At 35.0% G+C, this 16,955-nt stretch overlaps 2 protein-coding genes across 2 annotated transcripts; both read right to left on the bottom strand.

Moving 5' to 3' along the window:
* Positions 1 to 720: 720 nt before the first annotated feature.
* Positions 721 to 5,667, bottom strand: LOC130644591 (carboxypeptidase B-like). The gene is made up of 9 exons (XM_057450254.1): positions 5,506 to 5,667; positions 4,762 to 4,843; positions 4,456 to 4,677; positions 4,018 to 4,119; positions 3,751 to 3,855; positions 3,429 to 3,630; positions 2,604 to 2,800; positions 1,907 to 1,991; positions 721 to 930 (listed from the first exon to the last, which is right to left on the bottom strand). The coding sequence occupies exons 1-9, from the start codon at positions 5,565 to 5,567 to the stop codon at positions 752 to 754; spliced, it is 1,236 nt and encodes a 411-aa protein (XP_057306237.1). The 5' UTR covers positions 5,568 to 5,667; the 3' UTR covers positions 721 to 751.
* Positions 5,668 to 11,399: 5,732 nt separating this feature from the next.
* Positions 11,400 to 16,429, bottom strand: LOC130646265 (carboxypeptidase B-like). Its single transcript, XM_057452440.1, has 9 exons — positions 16,227 to 16,429; positions 15,338 to 15,419; positions 14,777 to 14,998; positions 13,765 to 13,866; positions 13,580 to 13,687; positions 13,198 to 13,393; positions 12,633 to 12,832; positions 11,960 to 12,044; positions 11,400 to 11,622 (listed from the first exon to the last, which is right to left on the bottom strand). The coding sequence occupies exons 1-9, from the start codon at positions 16,283 to 16,285 to the stop codon at positions 11,444 to 11,446; spliced, it is 1,233 nt and encodes a 410-aa protein (XP_057308423.1). The 5' UTR covers positions 16,286 to 16,429; the 3' UTR covers positions 11,400 to 11,443.
* Positions 16,430 to 16,955: the final 526 nt, after the last annotated feature.

Consider the following 16,955-nt stretch of genomic DNA (forward strand, 5'->3'; position numbering starts at 1 on the left):
TTGGCTAGCGGGATTTTAAGCAGTAAACCGGGAATAATGGACATCACAGCCTATGAATGCGTGAAAGTCAACAAGTAAAATTGACATGCAATGCCATTTTATTATCTTCTTTTCAAACTCCAGCCACAAGTAGTTTCTTAAAACAGATGTCTTTCGAAACCTTTAGTTGTTGTTCCGGGAATAAAAGAAGTATATTTTTGTTATTTTGGTCCTAAATACACACCTACAGGGAAAATCAGATTGAAAAATTTTCCAACCAAGATTGTACACTAAGGCACAGAATTCCAAGTTTTAATTTCTCTTAGAATACATATTATGAGCAGATGGTCCACGCATTTGGCTTTAATACCATTAACTACGACTTAAAAGGCTCGCTGTGTGAACTCCTCTTTAGTTCAGCTGATGAGCTGTGATACGGCGACACATGCTTGTCCTGAGATGTGTATATGCTGTGTGTAGATCTGTATTTTTTTTCCTGTTGCATAAAGCAAGGTATCGTTTAAAAAAAGTTAGTTACCAAAATAAATTAGATTTGAATTTTGAAATTTTTAAAGTTAATAATGATTTTATCCCCGACGTCCTTGTTTTTTAAGTCTGTTCTCAATTTTGGAATTATCTGTTATTTGTGAAAATTATTAGGATCATTTTGCTAATGGAAAAAACCTTCAATACCTTTTGCTTTCTGTTGAGGAAAGTTCCAAGAAAAAAAAACCCTCAAAATCAACACAGTCTTGTTTATTTCTATTAAAATTTATTTCATGGCATTAATGGCTGCCAAAAACGCATCAGTTGTCTCTTCTCCGGAAGGTTTGATGTACCGAGCTGGCAACACGAATCCATAGCTTCCTCTGTCTCGTAGTTCAAGCGCGTATGAGTATTTTACACCGAGTTCTGCATAAACCCAATCGATGCTGCCGCCAGCGACTGCGTCTATAACAACAACGGTTTGCAGCATGGAAATCAATATGATCGAGGTTGCGGGGGTGGGGGAGAGGAGCCCCATTATTGTTGGCTGTTCTATGGTTGGCAATTTTTTACTTGTTTAAACATTTACTTGTTTAAACGGGAAATAGAACAGAAAAATACTTGATTTTGTAAGGATTAGCTACTATTACAATAAAAAAAGAGACGATTAATAATCATAATATCAAAAAAAAAATCATTATACAATAAATACTGCGCGTGGAATAGATTTTTTAACATACGCGAAAAATAGTACAAATAAAGTAGCAAGAAAATAGGGAGAGGAGGGGGAGAGGGGGAGAAACCGCCCTCCTCCTGTCTTTACGGTTTTACAGACATCCTTCAACATTTTTTTATTTTGTCTTTACCACAGACTTTTCAAAATTACGCAAGTCCTGAGATCTTCAAGTTATGCAGACTTTAATTGCAAATATAATTGGGGTATTTGTATCTCAGAGACAACAGGCGCTGGGAACAAGGTTAGCTGGTCGCGTTAGGTAGGTCTTATAGAGTAACAAATATGACCATAAAACACATTAGGGAACCCAAATGTGATCATCTAAGATGGGTGATTGTTTATACCACTAGTCGTTATATCAGGTTTGCAGTATGCCTACTTGTTTAACATTTTTACCATTCTTAACATAAATGATAGATAACATTTACCAATTTCTCTTTTCTAAAAAAGTAGGATATATCTTTCTCTAACTATGGTCAAAGTTCTGACTGAAATGTGTTTTTGATAAGACAACTCCTTTTCAAAAAATTTCCTTTCTTTTCTTTTGATATAAACACATCTTCACATCTAGCGCCACCATTTATTAATTAAAACCATTCTACATTCAAATACAAACTCTAACTGAAAAAATGTGCTAAAATTATCAAAAAAGTGAAAACATGTTTATTTTATAAAGCACCTTATATAAAATGATGTAGCACTTACAAAGAATTCTTGATGGTGGACCAGCTCTATAATAAGTTCTGTATCTTCTTGAGACAGCGTTGACAAAGATGTCAGCGACTCGTTTCTATAACATAGTGAAGCATGGATGTTAAACAAAATGTCACTATTAACAAAAGCTTTTGACTAAAGTGTAAAATTTTAAAATTTTTGAATTTTCTTACATTAAGGAACGATGAAAAAAACCCTTTCGGCTGGTTTTCATTTGCATGTTGTCGCGCAGTAAAAATACATTAAAAAGATATTTATTTCTCTCATTTCACGCATTTCATCAGTGCGGAAAAACGTGCGTGAGTTGGCACTTGAACATTTTGGTGAATTTCATCGTCCAATGCATTTTGTACACCACTTGTTAGAAAGAAGGGTAATCAAAAGCTAACTACAAATAAGGTTACAGGAAGGGAATAATTTCTATATTTGCTTCACAACAATCTACTTTTTTTTGGCTACAATTCCGCTTTAGCTTCTGAAATTTGTTTAATTATTATTGTAAAAGAATTACCTATCAATCACTCCTTACCTTTCAAGCTGCTTTAGGAGGTCGGGAAGCATTAAAATCAGGTCACTGCAGAGAACTTCACCAGTTTAGATTAAATTGAGTGAATTTTGGATAGAGCGCAAGAATTGTTGCGTGTAACGTATATTTTTTCGTCTCTACTAAATACACAAATTGACTTACGATTTCACCATAATCAGCCGGTAATCTAGTTGTATACGACCAAGGCGTTAGAACCAGTTGACTATATGCGTGCACGTTCCAATAAGATTTCAAATTCAACCTTCTCAAATAGTTTGCGACTTGTCTAACTTCAATTTCAGAAAAAGCTGAAGTACCGTGATAAGTATCTTGACATGGGTTTGACGATGTACCAACACCTATGTATAAAGATCATGAATATCGCGTGGCTCCGTTTGTATGTGAGCCAAAAATGGTAGCTCGAGTAGTGAAGAGTTTTTTTGAAAACAAGACGTTTCTTTAATCAGAAACGCCATTACAATGACACTCAGAGTATCAATTTAAATTACTTTCGAAAAAAACATAGTAACGTCACTTCAAAACCGACGTTAGTAGCCACAACATTATATGTTATTCTATTATTATTGTCAATTTCTACATTTTTATACATATACCTTTAAACTTACTTTGATCTATCTTTTTATTAGTTATCTAAGGATAACATGAGGGTACTAAGGATAAAGGGTGGATAAAAGGCAAACGTAGTGTCGTTATTCTGAGATTCAGAACATGGATAACACACTTTATTTGCTGCTTATCTATCGTTTCTATGACGTTTAACTACCTGAGAGTGTAAAATCATTAGTTAGTTTTGTGATTTTAGACCTTCGTGTGTAATACAAATTAATTTTTTTACACTGTTTGAATCATTTTTGACTCATTTGTTGAATAAGGGAATGTTGCAAAAGAGTAATACCCTCCAAAATTCAAAGAAATTTAAAACATTTACGTAAAATCTTTGTTAAAAAAATGCAAAACAAAATTTACCTCCAAATTTATGGTCCCAGTTCCTGTTAGGATCAGCTCCAACACACCATCCGTTTCCGCTTCTTGATCTTGTTTTTCTCCACATTCTTGCTCTCCCGCCCGTATGTGTGTACTTATATCCATCCACATTAAACACGGGGAGAATGTAAAATTCGTACTTTGACAAAGCATCTGATACATCACTTCTAGAGCTTGTTAACAACTAAAATATTAAAAGGGAAACAAAATGGAAACTGTCTATATTGATTAACTATCTAGATTTTTCCACGGGCGACCGACTAGTTTACTTGTTATTGTTGCACTAAAGAAGTAACGTTTTTACCTCTTTCGTAAAGTACATGACAGTGGCTGGTGAAATCCATTCTCTTGCATGAATTCCACCGTCAATCCAAACTACAGGTTTCGATCCAGAATTTCCATCTGTTATCTAGAGGTATATGCGCGTATGAACAGCAACGGGAATAATAAAAACAAAAACAACAACAAAACAAGAAAACAGCAAGAATAACACCAACAACAACAACAACGAAGACGACGACGACGACGACGACAACAACAAGCGACAACAATAACAACAACAATAACAAACCTTTATTCCCAACATCTCTTCTCCTTCATATGATCGCCCAACTGAGAATGTTGAAGCTTTTTCAGAGTATCTGTTTGCAAGGCTCCTTAATTCTTGTTTGATCTATAATATGTAATTATATACTCATATAGCAATTATTGCAAAAAGGGCAAAATTTTGTCCTACAGAATGACATTAGCACTTCCCCTTTAAAAGGCATGCACACATCGAACTTTTTAAGCTCTCCGCTGATGTGTTACATAATGCAGAGGTTGCAGAAACAGCAACTATACGCTTTAACGGTTGTTTTCGCGATGTGTCGTAGACTCCTGACTCCAGAGAATCAGTGAAGTTACAGACAGCCGTTGTGAGAAATGGCATAAACAGGTCATTGTCGGAAAAAAAATAATTTCGAAGAAGTATGTCCAAGATTAAAAAAATGTAAAGTAAAAATTTTACATTTTCATAAGTATTGTATTGATTGTAATCGAATCCAGAGAAAAACGCATTCTTTTGATTGGATAATCTTTCCTCTTCAACAGCATCTCCAACATCATTCATCATCACTTTAAAAGAAATGTCCTTTTCTTTTAACATGGATTTCACTGAACCAAGATCGTATGCTTTGATATGAATATCAACAGGATTTCCTGCCGCTCCAGGTTCTCTCCATACATCAAGCTAAAAAGAAGGCAGTGTAGAAAGAAGGTAATTTGTTTTGTTTTTTTATTTATTTATTTATTTAGATATAGATAACAGTGCTACCTCTAGGGGTGTTAGAGAAATCCACTCTTTCAGATACTTCACTTGATTCTCGGTTGTTGGTGTTATCCGCAGGACCTTGTCACTAAATTTAAAAAATAAACGATCATTTTTTTAACACGGTACTTTAATAAAACAAAACATGTTAAACCTTTTTTGTGATTCTCAAAAATTTTGGATCTGTTTACAAATTACGAAAATCTATTACGAACTTTTTTTCAAAGTCAATTTTGAATCTTATAGTTTTCTTTACTTGAAGCGTATTTCGCAACTAAAAAACATCTTGATCTCGAAAAATTTTGGTAATTCTTAGAGTTCTGCAAATTACTTTATTGTTAAACTTAAAAAAAATACCGGATTCCACTTTTTTCGTTTTAAAAGAAAATATTACCTCATCATGAAATGCGCTTCTGCTGTTAGTTAGACGTCAGTTTCAACATTAATATTGATAAAAGTATCTATAAAGTTTTTTTGCCGCGAATATTTTTAAATTTGGCGTTTTATTATAAACAAGTAATTTTCTCAGACAGTAAAGCAAAGTAGGGTTTGAAATATTTTACTTTCGCTTTCTGCTTAAAATCCGCCAAATTTACTCCCCTCGAAGTTACTCTGTGAAAGAAATACAAGTAAACATATTTGTATATGAAGTTCAGTCATTGTAATCAGAATAGTGAACCTCATCTAGAAGCCATAGTATCGCTTGAAAAATATGGTTTAATTCTATGTCTTTACCAATAGATAACTTACCCACTAAACTCATTTTTACCATGCGCTGCAGCAACCAGCAACAGAGCTAAGAATTTCCACATAATTTTAACACAGAGTTCCACTCCGTGAAAACGTAAGATGAATAATGAAGACCTCTTTGAAAGTCAACTGTAGCATATAAATTATCAGTCACCTCTTAAAGTATTTTACGGGGTATTAATGGTGGATAAAGGAGAATGGAAATTTACTAAGAATATAATAGAACGCCCATTTATTAACTATTGTTCCTCAAATTTGAATGTATTGTTTTATTGTCTTCTTATTTGAAGTGATAAATAAAGCCTTTTATTGATATGATAATTTTACACCCGTGTTACCATTTGTTTGTGTCGATGTTTACTAGCATTGTTTTGCTTTCGCTTACTGCTTAAACAGCATTTCAATTAAGACTGTAATTTCAATAAAGCGTCCAGCATCTGAATCAATCTAGCTGTGCAAACACGACAGCAATTTCTTAATTACGTTTGGCTTGAACGCAAAACATGGCGAGATTGTAAGAAAGCGCTTTTTTTTGTATATAACTCGTACACTCCCTAGTACGCCAATTGGCGTCCAGCAAGGTCGGAATGTTGTCTATAAGTCATAACTCGTGAATACTCAAATTTAAAATATCAGTACAAAAAATCGAGTTAAAAGTTGAAAAATCAGGAAGTACCGTGTTTTTAAACTTTTTAAACCACCGTAGACATGTTGGACAATCAAAACGAAGAAAACTGTGTGCCGTATTCGTAAATAACCTCCGTAGTTTTTTTACCAAAATTTCTAACATCATTTTCTAATGTATTTTGAAGAAAGTTACTCATAGAATTGCATATAAAAAAAATTTATAGAACTAGTCAGGCTTTTCCAACAGAACAGTGTTTTTTTCTGTAACTAGGTTAGCCTTGCGAATCAACTGGGAAGAAACTAGTGAGGCCGTAAAGCAAGTAAAAAACGAAAGACCTGACTAAAAGTAGTGAAGCGATCATTAACTTCACTGGATAGCTAGAAATTTGTTCTCCAGTGTTTTGGCTTTCTTGACGTTAAGCCGCAGTAAAAAAATGTTGCAGTCAAGCAGCAAGTGCCTTGACTGCAACATGTCCTGATGGTAAATGCTGGAAAACGAAATCGGGATCTTTAAAAGTAAAAGAAAACCATTATGTTAGTATTCGCGCACGATTGTAAAACATTGCCTTATACGATTCCGTTCCAAGAGTCTGCTAGGAATGAGGTTTTGACTTATATAGATCAAAATATTTATTTATTTATTTTACTATCTAATCCAGAGTTGTCATTTGACCGTCTAACAAAAAAACGTAACTGAAAAAAATGTAAACAAAAATTTTCAAAAATTAACAAAAATAATAAAATTCAAGGCGACAGATATCTTTTTAGGCGAATGTCAGGCGAATAATTTTGTCCGAGATGTTTTTCTCCAATAAGATGTGTCTACATATTTTTGTTTTTTCATCGGTTAAAGTTTTTCTAGGAGCCTAACTTCTATATCTACTTACAAAATATGTGTAAATAACAACAAAAATTTATCATACAAAACCTTGTACTTAGTTTCAAATCATGATTATTGTATTTCAACCTCGTCACTAGCTTGCTAGGTTTCTGTATTCGGATGGAACCAAGAAAGATCTGGAAAGAGGTTTATCGTATCTGAAAACAGAGATAGAACTATTAGCTTATTTTTTATTGACTGAGTATTGTAGTTTAAAGCACCATCTGTTTAGCTTCAGTGTCTACACTTCTTTATCAATTTGTTTAATTCTCCCAGAATACTCTTGTAAAGCCAAACCTCGTACCTATATCCTCACCTTTTCCTTAAAGATGTTGCAATAACACTCCTGTACTGTAGTTGTACCCAAACCCCATTCAAAACGACCCAAAGACTATAATGCTGCTTCAAGAAGTTGCATCCATTCTACAAAATCGAACGTTCTGATATGCCAGAAGGACATCATTAGTAGGGTCGGTAGTTTTTCTGTTTTGTTTTGTCATATTTAGGACATTAATTGTATTTCGAACTATACTGTGTATTCGACTAAAGAAGTTACATTGGATAGAATTTAAGTCTTAGTGAATGCTTTTATGCACTCACTGTTTTATTTTTTTTAATTTTTAAAAGTTTTTTTAGTATTTCTCAAACACAGACAAAAGAACGAAGTGGTCACTACTCTACAGCTGGCAGGCTTCAAACATTTGCGTACACGTAAGACCACGTGAGGAACGTGTAAAATTCGCTAGCGATATTCTTCACCGCTACCGTACTACGGAATAACCCACGTTGTGGACCACATTCCAAGTTCAAACTGCGCGAGTCGGATATCGAAATAACAATATAGATTTGATCATGTGTGGTGGTTAAATTTGAAATTAGCTATTTTGTTTTAGCAGGGCGTAGCCAGCGTCAGTCAGGCTCTGCGATCCACTGACCTACTTTTTTCATTTCAACACGTCGTTTTTTCCACCGCCACCGCCAACACATGGATGGGCGCACCAATATTGTGCATCATCGGCCACGACAAATCTTTTCCCGGGTGGCACACACAAGCTTCGCGCTTCGCACGTCGTTTTCGCAGGATTTAACAGTATCCACTTTGTTTTGCAGGCTGAGGTGTTGAATCTCTTCTTTCTTTCTTTCGAGGATAGTCTTTTTCGCAGGATTACCTGCGAAAATTATGCCTATTTACGGTCTTGTGTCTTCCATTTATGGTAATTTTGGACGCATCCTATTGGCTAGTAAATTTTGCAGAGAGGTTAAAAATTCGCTCCATATATGGCTATAGAAAATACGCAAGAAAGTCAAAAATAAAAACAAGGCTGGCGAAGTTGTGAAGGTGAAAGCGTATAGAGCTTCACGAAAATTCTCTATACTCAAACAATCCAATTTTTGTATCTGTATGTAAATCTTCAGATTTGTTTTCCTGTGTAGAAAGCACTTCTGTAGCTAACTCTGTGTAGACAGCCAGACGTTGTAGCTACAGAATAAAGCTATTCTTATAAGCCCTTAACAGTTTATTTAAGAGAAATATTTTAACTTTTTATCCTGATTGTGGTCAGCTATGATTCAAGGCGGTTTTAAATCAGAAGGTTTTTCCTCATCAGCCTTCAAATAAAAATTTACAACCAGTATCTATTTTATTTTGCGATAATGACAAACATTCGTGGTAATTTAAACCTAATTCCTTTAGTTCCTTAAAGTTTGAGTAAGGCTACATTAAAGCGTTCTGCTCAATATTATAAGCTAGGTTGTCATACGTTATGATGACAAAGCAAAATAAAAGAAAAAGGAAACGTGTGCATCATTTGTGGCGCCGTAGATTAGTGGTTAGAGCTCTCGTACTTTGTGCGGGAGACCGGGGTTCGATTCCTCTTGACGGCGATTCAACATATGCGAGTGAATGTTATCATAGCCTCGGGTTAACCCAAGCCATGTGAGGGAAATTGGGAAGATGGCACACTGTAAGGGCCGTTGGATGTTACCGGGAGTTGTCAAGTAGAGCGCGGGCTCTAATCGGGTCTGCGTAGCTTAAAATGGGTCTGCGTAGCTCAAAATTAGCATTAAATACTCTAGGACTCTCCATCTACGCCATGGCCCCTCCTGGAAATAATAGACAGAGTATATCCCTCGATATTTGTGAGACTAGCCATGTAAAATATGCACATCTATCTATCTATCTATCTATCTATCTATCTATCTATCTATCTATCTATCTATCTATCTATCTATCTAAACGTTAATTAATCAATGTGGTACTTCTAGCACTAATGACGAGACTTCTTCCATTTGTAAAAAGCAAACCTTTAACTTAAAATCTTTTTCGACATAGGGATTTCTAAATCGAAACCTATTAAACCTAAAAAAGTTTTATCTGCAGAACCTTGGTAGATTCATTCCCTTCAGGTTCTATTAACGGTATTGGAAAATATAATGTAGGCACTCACTACAACAAGCTCCAGACCTCAGTGATCACGATAATACTTCCCATTGTAACTTGCGAGAGGACGTCTTTTCATTGTAGTGAAAGCTCTCAGGTTGTCTTTTTCAAAGGTCATTTTAAAAACCTTATGAACTTGCTTTTGATACATATACAGAATTGATAAGGTCAATGTTATGACGATGCTGGCAATGTATCTGTTAAAATTAATAGTTGTCATGCTAACATTTTAAAGCAAAACAGATTTATACATATCCTTGTTCTTTTCATTGCTTACATTTAGTTGTCTGTAATTCATGCTTTGTACATTTTTTCTGAAACATGAAGAATTGAATCAAACGTAACATAATTTTACAAATTTTCCAAAAGTAGGTTTAAATTTTTACGGAAAAATTGTTCCTTACTTAACTAATAATCCCAACACGATGTGTGGAACAGATTATTAACATGAGGGTTTTCAATGATTTGTATGAAGGCATTTTGTCCATGGTTCCATTTCATTATATTTTTGAATTTTTTATTATATTTATGAAGAAAGAAGATTTTGATTTGCTTATTTTTTAATGACCTCCAATCTGCAGAAAACGTTATTTTTGTGCTAAATATGAAGAAAGAAGAATGAACATTATCGCTATAATAACTTTCAATCTACTACAAAAAACATTATAATGGTGTTGTGTTGTCTTGTTGCTGGTTTGATTACAACCTCGATGATAAAGATTTTAATGTGTATAAAACACATTTATTCATTTATTCCCCTTTTTCGATCAATTGTTCAGAATACTTAACGTCTATCGCGTATGTCAGAGAGTAGGTTTTATGGCGTTTCCGTGGTTAAGGGGCGTAAAAAGGCGTTGGCTTCTAGGACTCCGCCCAGGACCCGTTGGAGGGCTCACAACGCCCCCCAAACCCCCATTTGGTTCTTATCGCACCTTTGGTGCGTTGTTCACCCTGCGGGTCAATGGTTCGACTAAGTTTTAATTTTTTTCTGGCAACGCCCCTGTTCAGTATATTTTACCAATGATTGTAGGCCTCTATCTTTTCTAAGGTTGACTTAGAACAGCATAAATATTTAACCCTGGCGATGAAGGAAGTTAATCATAGGCCACAAGTGTGTCGTGAAGGCGTTCCGTAAAGCCACAAATAATAGACAACTTCCAGCGATATCTCTCATCGCTTAGTGGAGGATATAAGCTGCGAACCCTTAAACCCGATGCTTTACAGTGGACTTATCTCGCACACTCTTATTCTAGAATCTATTTTTATTATCTGAATTTTTGCTGTATCTTTTCCTGTCGCGAATAAATTTGTGTCCTAGTGCAAGGTAAGGAAACTCCGTTGTGTTTGTAAATTGAATTTACGAAAGATACGCTTATTTGAAAGGGACGATCATATTTAAATGTCACGAAGTAAATGCTATGCAGTCCGTGGTTAAAACTTTAAAAGAAAATCTGACTTATCCAATGATTTAGATGATGAAGAAAGTTGAATTGATTAATTTTAATAAACCAACTTTTGTGTTAAAGCCTTTTTAACGTAAGAGTCATATTTATATGCTCTATTTTGTTGTCAATTATTAGGTGTTTATCCAAGAAAAGATTGTATCTAAATGATATTACGCAGCGTTACTATGTAATAATATTTGTCACATCATGGATCCTAGCAATCTCATTCCCAGGGCTTCTTTTTTGCTCTGTAATATATAATTTCTTTCGCGCCAGCATGCATTTTTAAAAATCGAAAAAGAAACCCTGGGGCAAGGTTGTGAGCCTATCTTGAATGATTCTTCTTCCATCATCGAAATTTCTCTTCTATGTTTTCAAATCAAAGGGAAAAATATTTCGTATCTAACATGGAAAATGTTACAGTGAACCAAGTATCTTGGATACAGCTTCGTTCTCAAGGACGTGATAACGGCCCGTCTACGAGAAACTACTACCATTTTTTATTTTGCAATGTCTTATTTATTATTAAATTATTGTTACAACACATTACTGCATAGCATTGATAGAAGCAAGCAGTGCATCACACGTTTCCTCTGATGTTGGCTTAATCAGTTGAGTTGGTAGTAAAAATCCATACTTTCCTGTGTCGCGAAGCTCCAAGCCATATGAGTATTTGACACCCAGTTTGGCTCTTACCCAATCAATGCTACCACCTGTTGCAGGATCTAATAAAAAAATTATGTACCATAATAAATAAACTTGAATTGGTTGACTATTTGAAGGGGGAAGGGGGGAGAGGGGGTGGAAAGGAGAGTTAAGGTATAATATTTTGAAAAAATAGAATGTATGAGAGATTGAGTAAGAGGAGAAAATCCGGACAATCCGGATATCCGGTAGTGTCCGGTTAAGGAAGAGTTAAACGAAATTACTGTTAAATTTATTGCAATTAAAAGAGAGTTTATAAATCTTGTATCTAACTTTTCAAAGTTTAAAAAAAAAGTCATGACGGGTAACAGTTAAAAAAAACACGGGCTACATGTTATAATTTGTAAAGAAACTCACACAAGATGGTTGAAGGTTGTCCAGCTCTATATGTTGTCCCATATCGCTGTCGAACTGTGTTGACAAAAATATCTGCCACTCTTTTCTAAGAGAAAGAAATACACTAAAGAGAGTGTGTTCATGGAAAGTACGGAGACAAAATTTATTACAAAGATTTTGTAGTTTTAATAATGAACAGGAGTTTGGATAAAAAAATAAGAATCTATAAAATTACGCGTGCACTTTTTTTTAAACACTTTTGGAGTTACCATTTTTGTGTGCCGACTGTGCGCCCAGCCAACGCCCTTTAATTTGGAAAATTTATGTCTTGTTTTTGAGTTTGAATATGGTGTGATCGAAAGTTATCACGCCATCTACTTCATCGTTTGATTGAGATATGCATGGATCAACCTTGACCCTAGAGCTCTTCTACATGAATAATAGTGTAACGGGACAGCTCCGTAATAGAAGCGTCCTCGTCAGAATTTCAGAGGCGTAAAAGAACCCTGGGAACGAGATTGAACTTCGAGAGACAAGTTAAACTGGCTTGGTAAGCCAAAAAATTTATCCAAGCAAATACGTACGTGCTTGCCCAAGAACACTTATCCCTCCCTCTCTACCCTGCATAGCCGTACGAGTAAGAGATCTCCTATCCCATATATGCGTTGCTTATGGATATCTATAGTGTACATACTATTTCAGAATCGTCCCCCGTTGGTTTGGTTGTCCACGACCATGGGTACAAAACAAGTTGACTGAATGCATGCACGCTCCAGTACGCTTTCAAATTCGAAATCTGACGTAAGTAATTTGCGACGTTCTGCACTTCTACTTCAGAGAAGGCGTATGATCCGTGGTATGTGTCTTTACAAGGATTTGAGCTTGTGCCAATACCTATGCACAAAGTTTGTAATAAAAAATCACTGGTCATCTCAAACTTTCATATGACATGGCAATGTAAAAGCTAGGTTTTAATGACTTGTCAGTCTTTACAAAAGTTTACAAAATGTTATACGGACATATTCTTGTAGGTAAAAAATAAACATTGCTACATGGGGAAAAATGGTTATGATTAAAATTTACACAGATTTGTAAAAGCACAAGATCCACAAAGCACTAAAATTAATTCTTAATCTATAATCTTTTGTGCTACATATTGGAATGTAATTTGAGAGTGCTGATATCAACTTTTTTTTATAGAAAACTCCAAAAAGTTTTTCTTGTTAGGAAAAATACTTATAAAGCGAAATAAAGTTTACCTCCCCATTTATGGTCCCAGTTCCTGTTGGGATCAGCTCCGATACACAATCCGTTTTTCGATCTTGTTTTTCTCCAGAATCGAGCACGTGAACCGGTAAAGGTGTATTTATACCCATCCACATTGAAGACAGGAAGAATGTAAAAGTCGTATTTTGACAAAGCTTGCGACACTTCGCGACTGTTACTTGTCAATAGCTTAAGGAAATGGTCGCTATTTTTAGAAAGTCAATAAAATTTGTCGTTGTCGTGTAGTTGTTGTGCAATTGACATATTGTTGTCGTGTCGATGTCGATGTCGTTGTCGTGTCTTTGTTCTGTGGTTGTTGCATATCGTGTCGCTGTTGTGTCGTTGTCGTGTCGCTGTCGTTGACTTGTTACTTACCAATTTTATAAAGTTCATGACAACCGCTGTTGAAATCCATTCTCTTGCATGTATGCCTCCATCAATCCAAATTGCTGGTTTAGAACTGACCGAATTTCCATCTGTAATCTAAAAAAGAATTTAAGACATTTGTTAAAGTTGGACACATCTTGAAAATATTGTTTCAATATTATGAATGAACGAACCTTTATTCCTGATATTATATCACCTTCATATGATCGGCCGACTGTAAATTTTGAAGCTTTATTACGATGTGCTCTAACCAAGTTTCCGATCTCCATTTTAATCTAAAAAGATTGGATTTTTAGTGCGGACTCAAAAATTCATTCAATTCCCTTATAACCGTACGAGAAAGACCAGCTTAAATGCCGTTATAGAAGCCTGTCTTTATCGATTAGTGTTTCCACAGGTTATTTCTGTGCTTTCTTCCTTACTAAAACCTTTCTGTAGTTATACTGGGAAATATAAAATACAAAAAATATCCATTCCCTCTGGTTTGCAAAGGGAACAGGTTAAGGACACCTTCAACCGTTACAATATGCAATATTATACAATCAGCTGTGAACTGGTTTCCAATACTGTATAATTATGTATAAGAAGGATACGAGATATATTAATGCAGAAAGCAGAATAAAGAAGTATTTAATTCTTTTAAATTGATTTACTAGGGAACTTGCTACAACTCCTGGTTTAAGAAAACTTGCGATCTTTTAAGTCACAAAATTGAAATCCAACAAGAGGATAGAAATAAAGATTTAATCCTCCTAAATTGCACATTGTGGTTTTACATCTGTAAAGTATCTTGTACAGGTAAGTATATACATATCTGCAGTGCAGTCATAGACCTTTTTATTCAACCTCGTTCCCAGGGTATCTTGTATCTTTTCTAACATCGAACGGCGATACGAACATAATCATCACAAACATCGTCTTGGCGTCCCGAGATATAAAAGAGACAACAGGCGCTGGGAACGAGGTTTAATTTTTTTGCATCTCAATGATACAGTATATTGTAGTAGTAGTAAATGCTCTTAAGGAGAATATCCAACCTGTTCCCAGGAAATTCTGGCTTTTTTTATTAATTTGATAGCCGCTCCGTTATAAGGGCTCAGGGACCAAGGGACCCGGAAGGGAGAAGGAAGGAAGACTGTCCTAAACGCATTTCCATGTAAAATTAGATGGTTTAAAATGACTAACCTCTGAGTATTGATTGTATCGGTTATAATCGAATCGCGAAAAAAATGCATTCTTTCGATTGGATGATCTCTCCTCTTCAACAGCGTGTCCTACATCATTCATCATCACCTTGAAAGGGATGTTATTTTGTTTCAACATGGGTTTCACTGTACCAAGATCGAATGCTTTGATGTGTATGTCAACCTCATTCCCTGTTACTCCAGGCTCTCTCCACACATCAAGCTAAAAAGACAAATATGTCCTGAACATTGACTGTACAAATCAAATTATTGTTAATATAAACAATATTTTATTATTTTTTGTTGCACAGCATAATCTTCCACTTCTACCAATCTTTTGCATTTGCCCTTTCATTAGGTTAAAAAACTTTTCATTCGTGTTAACTATGGGGGGCATAAAAGAAAACGATGCTCGATGCGTCCGAGACTGCCTGAAGGAGAAAAGGAGCCCTGGAGACGAGGTTGAGTTCTAAGGTCTAAACCAATAACACGACACAAATGCCGACATAATAAAATCATTTAGTGCCTGATGTGTTTTTTTTTTATGAGAACTTCTCCGTACTTGAAGGGATGTCTTTTCAATCCATTCCTTCAAAAAAATAACTTGTTTCTCCGTCGCAGGTGTCATTCGTAACACTTGATCTCTAAACATAAAATTACAATAATACTTTAAGAAGATAGCTTCGTTTCCAGGTCATTTTAAATTTTGACGAACTTGCCGTCTTGTGTTAACTTTTAGCAAAAGAACCTGGAAGCAAGAGTGTTAAGTATATCTTTCACGTTCGACAGCCGAAAGAATTTTATAGAACTTTTGTAGCTATAGAAAGTATAAAACTGTAAAAATAAATTTCTGGTGGTGTGGTTAAGCAATATAAATTCACAGAAATAAACCGGGATTATCCCTTCAAAAATCTTGTTTAAAATATTTACCGCTGCTGAGTTTGATAAATAGTCAAATTTTTTTAGGATATTAACACTATATGACCACTTTAGGCAGGTGAAAGGACTTTACACGAATTTTTGGAATATATTGAACTGCGAAATTAAATGCGGAAATTAAAAAGATTCTTATCTCATTTATGAATGGTCCCTCATGGTGAGCTAAAGCGTTATGAGACTCAACACAAACAAATATTTCCAAATAAGATGCTTTTTCTAAACTTGAAATTTATTATATTTTTTGCTGCGTAAAGTCAGAATATCTTACAGCCTGACAAATACACAAAAGAAAAATCCACCATGCTTGTTTTTCCCATTTGTTTCCGCCCTCTCATTTCCTTTAACACGAACGTATTTTAAATTCAGTAAGCTTGAAAAATGTTAGCGTTGGTACTTCTATTAAAGTATGTTACAAAACGCACGAAACTTTTTTGTGTTCATTTCAATTTGTTTTTTCGTCCGACGCAAAAAGCACGGTGCAAAATAGCATGCTGCCGCTAAAAAATAAATACCCGGTAAAGTCATTGCTTGAAACAACCACGACGAACAATAACAACATCAACTTTTTCATGATGGCGATCAGGTATAGCCAATTTCAAATACTTTAATAAAAGCAATAGTTTCTGAAAGTGCATTTATTTCAACTGGGGCGAAGTAGGTAACGCCCTTTTGTATTGTTAGTATGAAGAGGAAAGGAGCGTGGGTAGAAATTGCGTTGGAAGAAGAAAATACCAAAACCAACCCCTGCTCCGCCGGTGTCATCGTTGATTCAGAGACATGTTTTGTATCATTTTAAGAAAAAAGCGCTAAGATACTAAATATTTCTCCATTAATTTAATGTTAGTTTCCATTTTAACTTTAAAACGACACGATTTTTAAACTCGCTGAAACACCCCACAAACATGTTAAACACACAGAAACAGATGTACAAAGAGAACACTGTAAATATTTCATTTCGAAACACCTTTATTGAAAAATTAAAAGGACCGTCTACGTAACGTAACCCAGCCACCATATCTTGTTTCGAACATAACCACCGTCTCCGCTACCGTTGCTAAATAGAATGTTTTGTTAAGTGGATGGGGAATAGACCAAAAAGAAAACAACCAAATTACACATAGATTAGTTCATTATCCGTTATCTGATTTTTGCTTTTTTATATATATTTTTCATTATATTTAAAAAATAAAAAAGCATAAATAATGTAGCAATCTTCTTGAATCAGGGGATATGCGAATAAT

Source organism: Hydractinia symbiolongicarpus, chromosome 5 (genome assembly GCF_029227915.1).
Source record: "Hydractinia symbiolongicarpus strain clone_291-10 chromosome 5, HSymV2.1, whole genome shotgun sequence".
Classification (NCBI taxonomy): Eukaryota; Metazoa; Cnidaria; class Hydrozoa; order Anthoathecata; family Hydractiniidae; genus Hydractinia; species Hydractinia symbiolongicarpus.